General features: G+C 37.2%; 1 protein-coding gene across 2 annotated transcripts in view; it reads left to right on the top strand.

The window, feature by feature from the left end:
• The window catches only part of pds5 (cohesin associated factor B pds5), a 41,166-nt gene extending 27,149 nt beyond the window's left edge, over positions 1-14,017 (top strand). The window contains exons 8-20 of one of the 2 annotated variants that reach the window (XM_076129051.1): positions 370-558; positions 1,149-1,242; positions 1,514-1,697; positions 2,236-2,457; positions 2,937-3,074; positions 3,491-3,550; positions 4,063-4,222; positions 4,642-4,760; positions 5,104-5,247; positions 5,634-5,798; positions 6,526-6,621; positions 7,476-7,544; positions 8,979-14,017. In XM_076129051.1, coding sequence (XP_075985166.1) covers positions 370-558; positions 1,149-1,242; positions 1,514-1,697; positions 2,236-2,457; positions 2,937-3,074; positions 3,491-3,550; positions 4,063-4,222; positions 4,642-4,760; positions 5,104-5,247; positions 5,634-5,798; positions 6,526-6,621; positions 7,476-7,544; positions 8,979-9,080 — 1,742 coding nt within the window. In that variant the 3' untranslated portion in view covers positions 9,081-14,017. The remainder of the gene's footprint in view (positions 1-369; positions 559-1,148; positions 1,243-1,513; positions 1,698-2,235; positions 2,458-2,936; positions 3,075-3,490; positions 3,551-4,062; positions 4,223-4,641; positions 4,761-5,103; positions 5,248-5,633; positions 5,799-6,525; positions 6,622-7,475; positions 7,545-8,978) is intronic. The other variant, XM_076129052.1, reaches the window with a different exon arrangement.
• Positions 14,018-14,443: the final 426 nt, after the last annotated feature.

Raw genomic sequence — 14,443 nt, forward strand, 5'->3', positions numbered from 1 at the left:
CTTAGCTTGTAACCTATAGCGAAACATCAAACAAATCTAAATAAATTCCTACTTAATAAGACTATTCTTTTTGAGCCAGAGATCAATTACCTCAACATGCTCTGGGCAAGTTATCCTTTCTGATAGATAACAGCCCCTTTTACACAAACTATCGCGCATGAAACAACAATCGTTTTCGAAAAGCGCGCTGCTTTATATAATCCGCGTAATCCTGCACGCTCCTAAGAACGTGCGATAGAATGTGTGTGTAAAGGCGGCTAATTTCTTAAACATATTAGTAGAAACTGGTAAAAACCGCCAGAGATCACACACAATACATTCTGTTTTTGTCCATGACGGCTAATAAATGAATATTTACTTGTGTCACAGGTATCGAGGTTGCGAAGGCGGCGGAGCGCGGGCTGAAGCTGCTGGTGATGCTGTCGTTCGTGTTCCCCGCGCACTTCCTGCACGAGGACGTGCTGGGCCGCCTCACGTCGCTGCTGGAGCTGGACGACGACGGCGTGGCGCCGCACGTGCTGGCCGCGCTCACCTTCCTGGGGAAGTACCGCCCGCTCAGTACGTACACACTACCATTATCTATACTTCTATACTAATATTATAAAGCTGAAGAGTTTGTTTGTTTGAACGCGCTAATTTCAGGAACTACTGCTCCGATTTGAAAAATTCTTTCATAGTTAGATAGTTCATTTGTCGAGGAAGGCCACAGCTATGATATATCATCACGCTACGACCAATAGGAGCAGAGTAGCAGTAAAAAATGTTACAAAAACGGGAAAATTTTGACCCGTTCTCTCTTATGTGACGCAAGCGAAGTTGCGCGAGTCAGCTAATAAACTATAGAGTTAGCTTGAAAGTAATTCATTTCTAACTTAACTTATATATAATATATAACTTAATAATATATAAGGCGATGTGGAAATCGTTATTTTTGAGAGTATTACATAAAATCCGGGCTACACTATTTGTCCACTACCATACATACTGTCACTGGTTGAGTGGAAAATAACTTCATTTCAGTGACGATAGCTCGTAAAGACAAATTGTACGTTGTCCTGAAAATTAATGCATTGGATAGCTTTCGACGCCGATTCTAAAACATATTAATTAGTTTTTCCTGTGTTGTAATCAAATTATTTTGTTTACAGGTGAAGCATGTCCCGCACTGTTCCCGAAATTAATAACGCTATGTAAAGCATACGCAGAAGTTGGCACACCCAAACAAGCGAAGAACGCTGTCAGGTAAATAACAATAAAATTTGTGTGCGAACATTTTGTTAGTCATCATAATAGCGATCGCGACAGGCTTTGTGACGAGTCTGGCCCATTAATGGAATACTTTCATAGCTTTTAAAAGTGACGAAAAGGAGCAGAAAAATGCGATTTTGTTAAGAAGTTCGTTAGTGACTCATTTAATTTTCTTAACAATAGTTTAATTTACAAGAGTATTTCATTCGGTATCATATTAAAAACGAATGCAGTATACTTACGTACACTTGTTGGTCGGTCGCAGGTGCCTGTTCGTGAACGTGCCGGAGCAGCGCACGCAGATCTTCACGGACATCCTGGACACGCTGAAGGCCACGCTGAGCCCGCACTCCGAGCACTACCGCACCGCCATCGTCACGCTGGGCCACATCGCGCACAACCTGCCCGACAACTTCCCCGTGCACATCAAGAACATCGTCTCACGGAAGGTACGACAACATTATAACTATGTTTTGTATACTATTGTAGCTTGTAGTATCAAATTTACCTGTAACCTACGTGATCAAAAATCACTATCCGATTCTGGAGAAAGCCGACGCGGTTAAGATTTTAAAACAAAGGTCTATCTGTGTCTCTCATGTCACGTTTGTAGCATATGTAAAAAAACGGATTAGCTGTTGTCCATGTTTTTGTACGCGTCGATTTCAAAACTATTGCACAAAGTGAATGGTGAGGAGTTTTAAATTGCGATCCTGCACAGAAGCACGGTCAAAATAATATCGAAATACCGTTTAAATGATAATTAAAACTAAATAAATATTTATAAATCCAAGGCTATATATGGGACATGTGTATTGCGTCTTACATCGGCGTCGTTTGAACTAGTACAACATTGCCAGTCAATTCGTGTCGTGGGATATTTGCTTCTTAGTGGCTGGTTTAAAACAACGCTTAGTTAGTAATAGTAATTCAACAATCAAATGAGTATTTATGTCTCAATACTTATCACAATATTCTCTACTACAGATAGTAAAAGAGCTACTAGTCCGCGAGGGTGGCGGCGGCACACAGTCGCCCGACGAGGCGTGGTGCGACGAGGAGGAGCTGCCCGAGGAGACGCGCTGCAAGCTGGAGGGACTCAAGTGTATGGCGCGCTGGCTGCTGGGGCTCAAGAAGGACGAGCTGTCCGCGCAGAAGACCTTCCGCATGCTTAACGCGTTCATTGTGCATAAGGGAGACTTGTTACAGGTGAGCTATGGCTTTAAATGACTTTCGTGAGCTGATAACAAGTATAATATTGAATCGTGTATGTAATGTTTAGGCGTAGTGAATATTTATTTATTGATTTATTTTGGTTTACCAACAATTGTTTACAGTTTACATTTGAATAAAGTAGAGGGTGTAATTATTTTGCAAAAATAATGAACTAAACAACAGATTTTCTGCAGATGATGAGATGGTCTGGTTTTTCTCCGGATATGTAGAGAATCGAAATTTCCAATGAAGTTGTTTGACGATATAAGAATTGGTCCTTAAGGAAACACTCTTTTAAGTGTGTACTCTGTTAAATGTGAAAAGGGGTGATAAACGTGCGAATAGATATATAGTTCTTGCGGCTTTCGACTCAGATTTCTTGATCTAAGGCCAAAATACAGTTTATGAAACTTATTATCGTACCTCTCTCTCTACGTTTATTTCATTATTACAATGTTGTATTTCTGTTGTAGCAAAACCGCCTATCAAAAGCCGAGATGGCCCACTTACGACTGGCTGCGGGCGCGGCGATGCTCAAGATATGCGAGCAGAAAGGAGTCGGCGATCAGTTCACAGCCGAACAGTTCTACAACTTATCACATCTTATGATCGTATGTATTACGTCAATGTTACATTATATGTTGATTTTTGTTTCATGAATCATTGATTGATAGATACGTAGTATTATAAATGGCGCAAGGGGTCAGTTTGGCCTCCGTGACGATAGTATTGTAAATGGTTTAAGGATTTGACGGCCTTCGTGGTGCAGTGGTTAAGGTAGTACCCACTACCAGTGCGTTGGGAGGTCCTTGGTTCGACTACCACACGGAACAATGATTTGCGCGATTCACAAATATGTAGTTGTTTCGGGGAAAAAAAACAAATTTCCCCATGATAAGCAATCTGATACTTATTAAGTGGTGAAACCAACAAATAGTTGATGTTTGATTGACAAGATGTTTAAGATCTCTGCGATATAGCATTGTATACTATTTTGTAAGATTATTAATATGTTGTTTTGTTATAGGACGAAGTACCACAAGTCAGAGAAGCTTTCGCAACGAAATTACACAAAGGATTGTCAAAGGTATGTTGAATTTTATTGGATTTTACAGGCATTTTGATTTTATACTTTTTGTCGCACAATGTTTCGATCAAACTGACAGTTTAGTCGCGTTTTGAGTTCATCTTCCAAGGCTCGAGTCAAGCCCTTTTTCCGTCATACGTATTCTCGACCGCGCGCGGATCTATCACGCAGGACAAAGATTCCTTTTGATGCTGCAGTGTCGTGCATGTCGCCAATATCGCTATTATGTGCGTACTACGACCATACGAGCGGCCTGTGTTATAGTAATAATAATACTGTAGGCAGAAGAACACCGTCCGCATAGCATGCACGCAGGCGGCATACCCGCACCCAATCTGCATTCCGCGCGCGTGATGCCTGCTTGAGAGATGGGTTACAGGATGCGGGTAACCTGCATGCGGACGATTATATGTTCGACAGGGAAAAAGGTCTCTTAGTTAGCTCCCCAGCTTCTATTAAAGGAAGATATAATAATGAACTAACTGTGTGTGTGTGTGTATGTGTGTGTGCAGGGCATCCCCAACAAGTGCCTGCCGCTGGACTTCATGGGCATGTACGCGCTGGCGGGTCGCGAGCCCGAGCGCAGGGTGCGCTCGCAGGTGCGCCAGTACATGCTGGCCGACGTGGTGCGGCGCCGGGAGTATGTGCGGAACATCACCGTCGGCACCAAGGGTACGCACCACTATCTACATCTTACCTCTCCCCTTCTCCACTGGTGGGCTTAAGCCTCCCTCTGACGATCTTGTGCTAAAATCTAGTTTTTACCGGCGTCTGAAGGACCATAAGGAGAAACAAATGAGGGTACTATACAACAGATCAGCAGTGCTCGAATTGTCAGCCGGCTATTAGCTGGCACCACTACCGACTTTTGACATTGAATTATTTTAAAACTTCAAGTAACACCAATGATATGTTTTTCCGCCACACATAGCCAATCGACCTGGATAAACTAGCATGAATGTAAATTAACGTGTTACATAATTACCATCAGTTCTAGTTAATTTTCCCTATTATATTAAACAAATATAAGTATTTGTATTTGACTTAAATAGTTTAATGATAAAATTAATTAATTTATTGTACGTGTGTAGTGGAGCGAGCAGTGAGCCAGTTGCCGCACATCCTGCCAGACTACATGCTGGTGTTCGCGGTGCCCATCCTCACGCACGACCCCGCCTTCACCGCCTACGACAACGTGCAACAACTCAAGGTACACACTTTATTTAACCCACTACTGTAATACCAGTAATTTGCTCCTTTGGTGCAGTGGTAGTAAATCCGACTGCTAATCAGAAGTTTCAGGCTTGAATCTTGGTTCACGCAATATTTTATTTCGAGAGATTCTTAGTGATAATCCAGTGCATAAACTTTGAGATCCTATACCTCTGGGCCGTAAAAATAAGCTGCTTACAAGATATGATAAATATTATTATTATAATAATATATAAACGTCTAATAGTTCATTTGTGATTCCATTATTTTGGTGTCGTTGCAAAAAAGGCATAGACAAACCTGTCTTAATAAGATGAATATTATTTATGTTTGTTTTGCAGGTGGTAAAGAACTGCCTGTGGTTCATCCTGGAACCGCTGATCACCCGCAACGACTTCTACTGCTACGGGTTCTACAAGAGCCTGGTGGAGCGCATGAAACTGCACAAGGACGCGCTCAATGAAACCGATGATGCTGTTAATTATGTAAGTACACAATAGATATAATACGGTCCTATTTATATGGTCAGTTTAACTCGCTTTCTCAGTAACGAGACGACTGTTCAGAGCGACTGATGAATCTTTAATATTCGTATTCTATCATACACGATGTTTTTTATTCTAATGATGAGCTGTACTAATAATTCGTACACTGGTCTCCGGTAATAACGCGAATGTTCTAAATTATGTGGTGTAACGGGTCCAGACTGTGTATTTACAAATAGTTTGGAGTCGATTTAGCGTTATTTTTCACGAAATCAGAGCATTGGTTTTGGCATAAAATCTATCAGCAATTTTTAAGTTCATCATGATGATTTTACCAGATCCCTGCATAATATGCAAGCATTCTAATCAATATACTTTCGTTACAGAAACTGTGGGCCGTGTGCGACCTGGCCATGTCGGTGATCTGGGCGCGCTCGGCCAGCTTCGAGCTGCGCGACTTCCCGTCGGACGCGCGCATCCCCACCATGTACTTCGCGCCGCAGTCCGAGTACTTCGCCAACACCAGGGTCTTCCTGCCGCCAGAGCTACAGGTATGTACATACATACTTTATTTTTTCATATTTTTGTCCAAATGTCCCTCACAAAGGTTAGGTGCCTAGTACCTAGAACTGACGGTCCTGTTTGACAAGATTTATAGATGTGAATGAAGTAAAAGAAGTTTCTTAGGATCGTAGCGAGTGGCGTTTTTAGACTGTACTTAACCTTATGGGAAAATGGCATCATAACTTAACGACTGTCGATTGATAATAATCGGCACCGAAATTTTACGTGCCTTTCGAAGCACGCACGCAGACGCTCAGTTCAAACACGATTAAGCGGTCACCTATCAATAGAATATCTTCGCCAAGGGTTGCTTAACTCACAGATGGTTTGCCGACCGGTGAACCCACTGACTTATATAAATTTAACCCATTACTGTCCCACTGCTGGGCAAGGGTCTCCTCCCGTAATGAGGGAGGGGTTAGGCCTTAAGTCCACCACGCTGGCCAAGTGCGGGTTGGGGACTTTGCATGCCCTCAATAAATGTATTAAACAAATTTTAGGCATGCAAGGTTTCCTCACGATGTTTTCCTTCACCCTTGGAGCATGTGATAATTATTTCTAATACACACATAACTTCGAAAAGTCATTGGTGTGTTGCCTCGGATTCGAACCTGCGACCACTGGCGTGGGAGGTGTCAACTTATACCACTGACTTATCACCTCCTTTAACGTGCCTCCGTTAACACTTCTATTAAACTTATCCTTTATTTGCAGTACCAGCCTAAGAGGCAAGCCACGGCAGAAGCGGTCCCGCGAGGCAAGAAGCGTCCTCGACCTATACCTGACAGAGAAAATACTAATGATGTTGAGGTAAGCACATATTTGAGTACTAATTAAAACGAGACAATGGGACAATACTTATTGAAGTTCTAAACCTTCTACAAAATGTTCCCTAGCAATACTAAATATATATTGTTTTACTAGCTTGCTACACCCTCTTTTTATTTCGCTAAGGGGTTTATTTCTAACTGACTTCAAAAGAAAGGAAAGTGTTTTAAATTTAACGAGTTTTTTTTAAAGAATAAAGTTCCTTTTCCCAGTAATAAACGATCATATGTCATTAAATCGCTCCTGTGGTTATCATGCGAAAGGACAAGCAAATACGATATTACATTGTTTTTTACTTCGACATTGGTTCTTCGCTAGGTATTGTCCTACTGTTTTGTCTGGTATTATGTACAGAAGCTCGATAAAGTAATACTATAGATAGAATCTATAATATCTATTGCTAACATACCTAACACCACTTTAGTTAAAGTTTATTATCTAGTATCGTATATATATTTATCTCATAGGATCATTTCAGGAATATTATTTGGATTTCACATTAAAATTTACCCATATAATTGATCTATCAATTGGAAAAATCGCCTTAATATCTGTTCAGTTGAGTCTGATGTGTCTACTTGTCGCTATCACACAAACAAACGCGGCGAGTGGACTAAGTATTTCGATTACTTAACTGATATAAAAAAATGTTTAGTAATTTATTTATAACATTCTTAATATTTTTTTAAAGAATTGATTTTGGTAAATGGCTTTATTTTCTTGCACATAAATGTGACGATTTGAGTACATACGATACCAGGTAGTGTAACTTTTATTAGTCGTAATTTAAAGCTATAGTATGTATTGTGTATTGAACTGTAACGAAATTTTCCAAGCTGACTGTCGGACGTTCTGGAAGTATTGACGCTAAGGTAAACACAGTAGAGAGTACTTTGGTTTTATGGGTATGTCGTAGTTCTATTATATTATGTTGTATTGTAGTTTACTATGTCGTTAGATTATGGCCACATTTGAAGGGTGACATTGTCTACTTAGCCCTTTTTGTACACAACGCAATGTATATCTTTGATAAAAATAAAATTAGGCAATTGATGTCCCACTGCTGGGCTACGAATGTATAAAAAATATCACTCTTTTATGTCCCACTTTTGGGCAAGGGTCTCCTCCCGTAATGAGGGACGGGTTAGACCTTAAGTTCACCACGCTGACCAAGTATGGAATTTTCTTAAGTTCTCTGATTCGCAACGATTTTCGTTTCTATGCGACATTGTTAGTATAGATATCTCGTTGACATTTGTGTATAGGTAATAATGGGTATATACCTCTTTGAGTTCGGAGATTTATGTTGCGTAGTGTACGCATGGCCTTATACTGAGTGTGTGACGGAAATAAGCCATCAGATCTTAGTCAAGACTGACTTAGGATAGTTATTGCTTCATGAAATATTAGGTCGGGGAAAAAGTCTTTTCGCATTATAGTATGTATGAACTTGTAATAAAATCTTTTCTCTACACAAAAAAGCTCGATATTTGGGTACCTCACGAGCTCACTGAAAGAAACCTAATTCTTGAAGCCAAAGAGATTTTATTATAAGTTTATATATGCTATAATGCGAAAAGACTTTTTCCCCAACCTAATATATGACGACGCGCACATTTTCACATTGACATAATTATTTATGTAATAAAAGTCAGTTTTAACTAAGATTTGAATTCAGCCAAAGAATTAATTTAATTCAGAATTAAAATGTATTTTCGTTAATTAATGGTTCTGACATCGTCCTTCCAGTGCGGCCTCGGCTTGTTATGTGTTTATGTAAATCTATTCTCTTAATCTATTTACTAATTAGTTATAAGCTTTTTCTATATTATTTTACTATTTATTTGTATATACAAAATTAGTATTAACTTACTCAATGCTTTAATACGATCAGTATTGTGTTAATTATTTTGTATATTTAGATAAACATTTATTAGACTACCCATTTTCAATACTTATTTTTCATTAATTTTCAACTGTGGCATCTTTACTTTGTCATGTCAACTTTATTAGCTAAATAGTAATTTTCACTGGTATACGAATAATTTAACATAAGTCATACTTATGAAAGCACTGTTTTTGTTTATACTTGGGCCATTTCAAACGTGCGAACTACGTCATGCTGTATTATCGGGCTCTCTCTCACACCAAAACACTGTCCTATTTCTGTCATTCTTTTAATTATGACATAGTTTGCTAGTATGTAACGATCAGAGTATAATTTTAAATATACTTGTAATTCAATAATGTATTGTTAAAGTTACCACGACAAAGATGTCACAGTTGACTGTATATCAAAGCGCATGAACTGTATATAATGTGTACGATTTACTCTTCAGCCGTCAGAAGCGTCGGACACACAGATCCAGTTGCCGGGGCTCGAGAACCCGCCCGAGACCGACGTGGACGAGCCGCAAGCGAAGCGTACAGTCAGCGACTGAGAGTCGGCCCCGGACACTATGCGCCGCGTACAGTGTCCACAAACAACACTAGATAATCCACACGAGTGAATGCATTTGTACTACAAATTATACCTGTAAGACAACAAGTCTTGAATAAAACGTATGCCTATAAGACGTCGTATTAGTTCGGTGATGTGACGACAGTGGATATAAAAGGACATTGTGACATTTGTACAGTAAGTTTTTACGTATACGGTGATGCGGGTACGTGCGTTGTCGTATACGCTTAAACTTTTATTTGTATGACACTGAACTGTGTCTTGTTTTTAAGACGAAACGTCTTTAGGCTTCATTTTCTCCTACGCTGGTTACGTATTACATAGAACAATTTACCGCGAATGTAAGCGTCGGTGTTATATACAACATCATGTATATTCTTACGTTAGACCGATGTTAGTGTAGAAGTAAATGAAGCCTTACAGTGATGTTTAGAGCTCTTGTTCCCGAGAGCTTTTTTGAGAATTACGTGTCGTCGGACGCAGTATATTTTAAGTAAATTTCAGATATGTGTATATTGCTGTCAGTGTATTTTTATGTAGGGAATACGGTCTCAAAGACCTTTTGTATTTGTAATAATGATTGACTTATTTGCTGTCTTCTTTTGGGAGTTATGAAGCTTGTTGCAAGTAAAACAGATAAATTTAAGTATCGGGTGTTTGAAATACATTTTGTGGGTTAAGTAATAGATATACCGTCGTATTAGGCCGAACGCAAACCAGTGGAGGCACGGCAAAAAAACTGAGAATAAATCAATTTAAAATTGAACCTTAACTCATATAACATACGGATTAAAAAAGCATGTCTAAGATCGATTATGCTGTCATGTTTTAAATCAGATGTCATAGCAGTTAAGGTTCATGTTAAATAGATTTTTTGTTCTCAATGTCTTTGCTGTGCCTCCTCTAGTTTGCGTTGGGCCTTGCTGTTACATATTATACGTCTAAATACAAAATAATGATCATATAAATGTTTTAAAACTGGTCAAATTTTAATAAATGTTACGTAGTGCTTCAATAGAAAGAATTAAAGACTAAGAGTAAGATTTTCAACCCCAGATGACTATCACGTATTTCAGTTGACAACTATTTGAAAGCCACTATGCTGTACACTGTTTTCTCCATCAGAATATACTGATTAACACGTTACATCAGAACAGCAATGTATTGAATAGTGCCCATCTATTTGACGTACACTAGTAAGTTGTCAACTGAGATACGTGGTAAGCTCGCAGTTTACGCTTTTTAACGTTTATTTGCAACAAATTTCATGACTTTGTATCCCCGACTCTTTTTATAACGAAAAGCAATATCCTTTCTTCCAATCTCGCAAGGTTTTACTCTTGTTAGGTAGCGAACGCGGAACTGACAATGATAGCATTTGCAGCACTCAATACACATATCGCAAACAATCTAGTGAATCAAGCGTCTCTTTAAACTAAAAATCACCTTAGAATTGTCATTATTTGAAGACCTGTTACGCATTGTCGACTAGACATTTTATATGCCAAGCAACTTGAACTATTTATTTCTTTCCATCATGAACGGTTAGTCCAATATAAAGTAATTGCAGGGCTATCGCTGTTCAACCACCCGATTGAAATAACTGCAACCGAGAGTCAAAAGCCCTGGGTATGGAGTTTTTTTTTAAACACCTACTTGTTCAAGTTGTTAACCGACACCTCTACTTCGCGATTCCGCGACGTAAACGCGCATAATGAGTTTATCAGTACGCATTTCGGTTAAGTATTTAACGCACTATCGATTGGCTGTAGAATGTCGACACTGCGTAATAGATCTAAACATCGTTTTTGTAATAAACAAGGAGGTGATATCCCAAACTGTTATCAATTTTGAAGCTTTTTGAACACGAACCGACCAAGCAATTGTTTTCAACGGCTATTAATAAGATATTTTTGGGAACAATTTTCTCTTCACCTATATCTTTTCATGATCTTTGACAATGCACATACATAGACTGCGTTTGTGTACTGCTAATTGTGAAGTAATGAACTTCTAAACCTTATACTGCCAATATTCTTCCTCTATGTTGTGACATTACGTATCACGATTCTCGACTGAATGGAGACAATATCATGGTTAGAACATCATATTTCTATTTGTCAATATTATGTTATAACTAAAAGGGATGTCTGATGAGAAATTCAAACAGGATACCTTTCTATTTTGGGTTTCGGTCTTTCGTACATTAGAAGTGAATGTAGCTTATAAGATATTTCACCAAAAAATGCGACGCTGCACGCGCACTTTTAAAGAGTGATTCAAAGATTCACAAAGCGTCGCTCTTCATACTGGACATACCCATATTATATCGAACTAATTTCGCTTCAACGAAGCTTTAGAATTAATAAAATACAGCGTTTCGTTTTCATTTAATTAAAGCCGAGTCTCAATAATTAAAAAAATAATGTTCTAATTCCGATATTTCTCCATTAACCTTTATTCTCAAAGAAAGACATGTAAATAAATACACAATATATATTCTGAACTACATTGTAAAGTTCTCCCAAATAATGTCTGTGTAACACATTACAAGCGATTGTGTTTAGTTTTTAATTTTTAAATTATGTTTCTACTCTCTCTCTACATTTGATTGAGGTACTAAGATTTCTTTTTATTTAATTATGATCAAAGGATGATTTTCTTTTTTTTTGTCGAAAAAATAGGTTTTATATACCTGTTTCTTAAACTTTATTTGTTTGCCAAACTTGTACCTCATTTGTTAGCGAGTGAAGCGAAAACTTTGTGGCGTATCTATAAATTCTACAAAACTATGTCTATTTTATCATACGAATAAACGTGACAATATTTGACCCATATACAAAAATGTGTAATTAATGTTTCGTTCATAAATTTTAAACTCTCGCGTTGCATGTTTAATGTATAATAGAATACGGGAATTCACGCGAACACGCATTTTACCTTAAAATGCCTAACGTTTCGGCGCAGGTTGCACTCGCCGTGGTCCCAGGCTGACTAAAATGCGTGTTCGCGTTAATTCCCGTATTCTATTATACATTAATGTTTCGTTTTCTATTAGCTATTTTTCATGCTATCTTATTTGATGTAACGTGAGACAAAACTGCAAAGTTTTATAACTAGCTAATACATAAAAGAATTGTAGTTTTGTCATAAAAGTCTTTATGGACAAACGTTGTCGTCAATTCACAAACAATCGAAAAATCTTTTTAATTAAATGACTTGCTCATCAACATTATTTGGACTTTAAAAATCGTGTGTTGCTATATCATAAAATTGTGTATCGTATACAAAACGATGACAGATAGAATTAATTGTGAAATGTAAAACTTCCGACATTTCTAAGTATCTATGTATAAAATAACTATATAATTGTCGTTACACATAATACATTATGGTAATAAAGTTTTGCATTGTCGTAAAAACAATATAATTTATTACTTTTTTGTGTTTTGCAATTTCTTGTTTGAAATTATAAATATGTATAGATAGGTACTTAGGAGTGTAAGCCATGGTCTAAGCTGGTGTTTGTATTGTTTTATCTCGTAACTGTCCCACTGTTGGGCAAGGTTCTCTTCCCGTGTGAGGGAATTAAATATGATGATAAAATGTTTCGTTGATTTTATATTATCATTGAGTTAGATTTCTCCTGATTACAAATATGTACTGTCTTACTAATAAACGTCTTGTAAGCTTTGATTGGTTGTACAGTGTTTTGTCACTTAATCTTATTTGAAACTGTATATGAGTGATAAAGACAAAACAATATATAACAGAGCTAACACGATAATTAGTAAGATAGGTGGTCTTTGTAATACACAGAAATTTGAACGATCACATTGCGATATTTTCAAATATTGATGTTATAATATCCATGTTTAATTTCACATTATTATAAATAAACATCAATAAGTTCAATCAAAGAGAGTGCTATCTTTATTGACTAAATAATAAAATGTATGTAACACTGCTTACGACCTGGCCTTTTATAAACTTGACTATACAAACGATGGCCTTTGAAACACGATGTTTGACTCAAACATCCATGGAAGTGAAAAAATCGATCTAAGTATAGAGATAATGAGTCTGTATTATAGATTTTAAATGATAAGTTTTATTGATATCTTAATGTTTGTTTTATCGTTGTTTTTAGTTATAATTTCAGTTCGGCTGGTCGATGAGTTTTTTTTCCTCTTTTTTATTTTACTATTGTATAGTTGCGACCTCTCTCGAGGACGACGCGAATGTTGACTGCAATTATTTGTAACGTTGGACATATTCGGTTAGTCTGTGGTCATCGCAGCGGTTAATTTTAAGGTTATAATGTGTGTTGTCGATATTTTCGCACCCGTTTCTGAGATATCACCATTGACGTTTTCAACATTTTATAAAAAACACAACTACCCGCTCTATTCCCAATTTTTGTAACGATTTTTGTCTCAAGTCTATGGCGTATCTCAGAGATTGGTATATTTTTTAAATTAAGTATTCGTCAACTAAAATAATTTAATTTCTCGTGATATTATTCTAAATATCAATGTAGTTTTGTATCGGGGATCGAACCCTGTAGTTCACAAGCACTTTGTTTCAACAAGTCGACATCACTGAGGTCACAGTTTCTTTAAATACAAATACTGTTTGATCTGACGATGGATACGTTTAACATTTATATATATTTATTGTAAGGTAATAACACCTGCTTTTTTTCATTATTCATTAGTCAGTACTATAGGGTTCTCCCTTCCCGCTCCGATGCCCAAAACATTCGTTCAAGATCAGCATTAAGTAATAACTTTTTTATTGATAAAAATTTATTTAAGGTGTACCAAAAAAATGATAAAAGATTAGCGACCCAGCGTTCGCTCCACTGTCGCAGTGATTCTCTGTAGTTATGTATTAAAATAAATAATAAACACATTTTTTGGTCGTTTTGAATTTATTTTCACTGTTCATAATCCTTTCCGTGATTAACATAAGACAATAATTTAGAACAATCTCGTTCTATCACATAAATATATTATATCTCGTTCTGGTATAACCCCAGCTTGTCTAAATAAAATTTCTTAATCTCGTGTTCTTTCAAAGTCTGCATAGACAAGGGATTTTAGTATAGACTATCTGCAATATTTATAATTCTTCTGATTTGACAAACTTTGCCAATCGCATTGACTGATGATGAACTTTGATGTTAGTCAACAACATTTCATCCCCTATAAATTATACAGGCCCTTAAAATGATTTTAGATTATAGTATCAAAATCCCTGTTATAATCTCTCTTATTAATAATAAATAATATAAATATATGAGATTGAGCATCACATTTAAGGCAACTTAATAAAGTTATA

Source organism: Anticarsia gemmatalis, chromosome 22 (genome assembly GCF_050436995.1).
Source record: "Anticarsia gemmatalis isolate Benzon Research Colony breed Stoneville strain chromosome 22, ilAntGemm2 primary, whole genome shotgun sequence".
In the NCBI taxonomy this organism is placed as follows: domain Eukaryota; kingdom Metazoa; phylum Arthropoda; class Insecta; order Lepidoptera; family Erebidae; genus Anticarsia; species Anticarsia gemmatalis.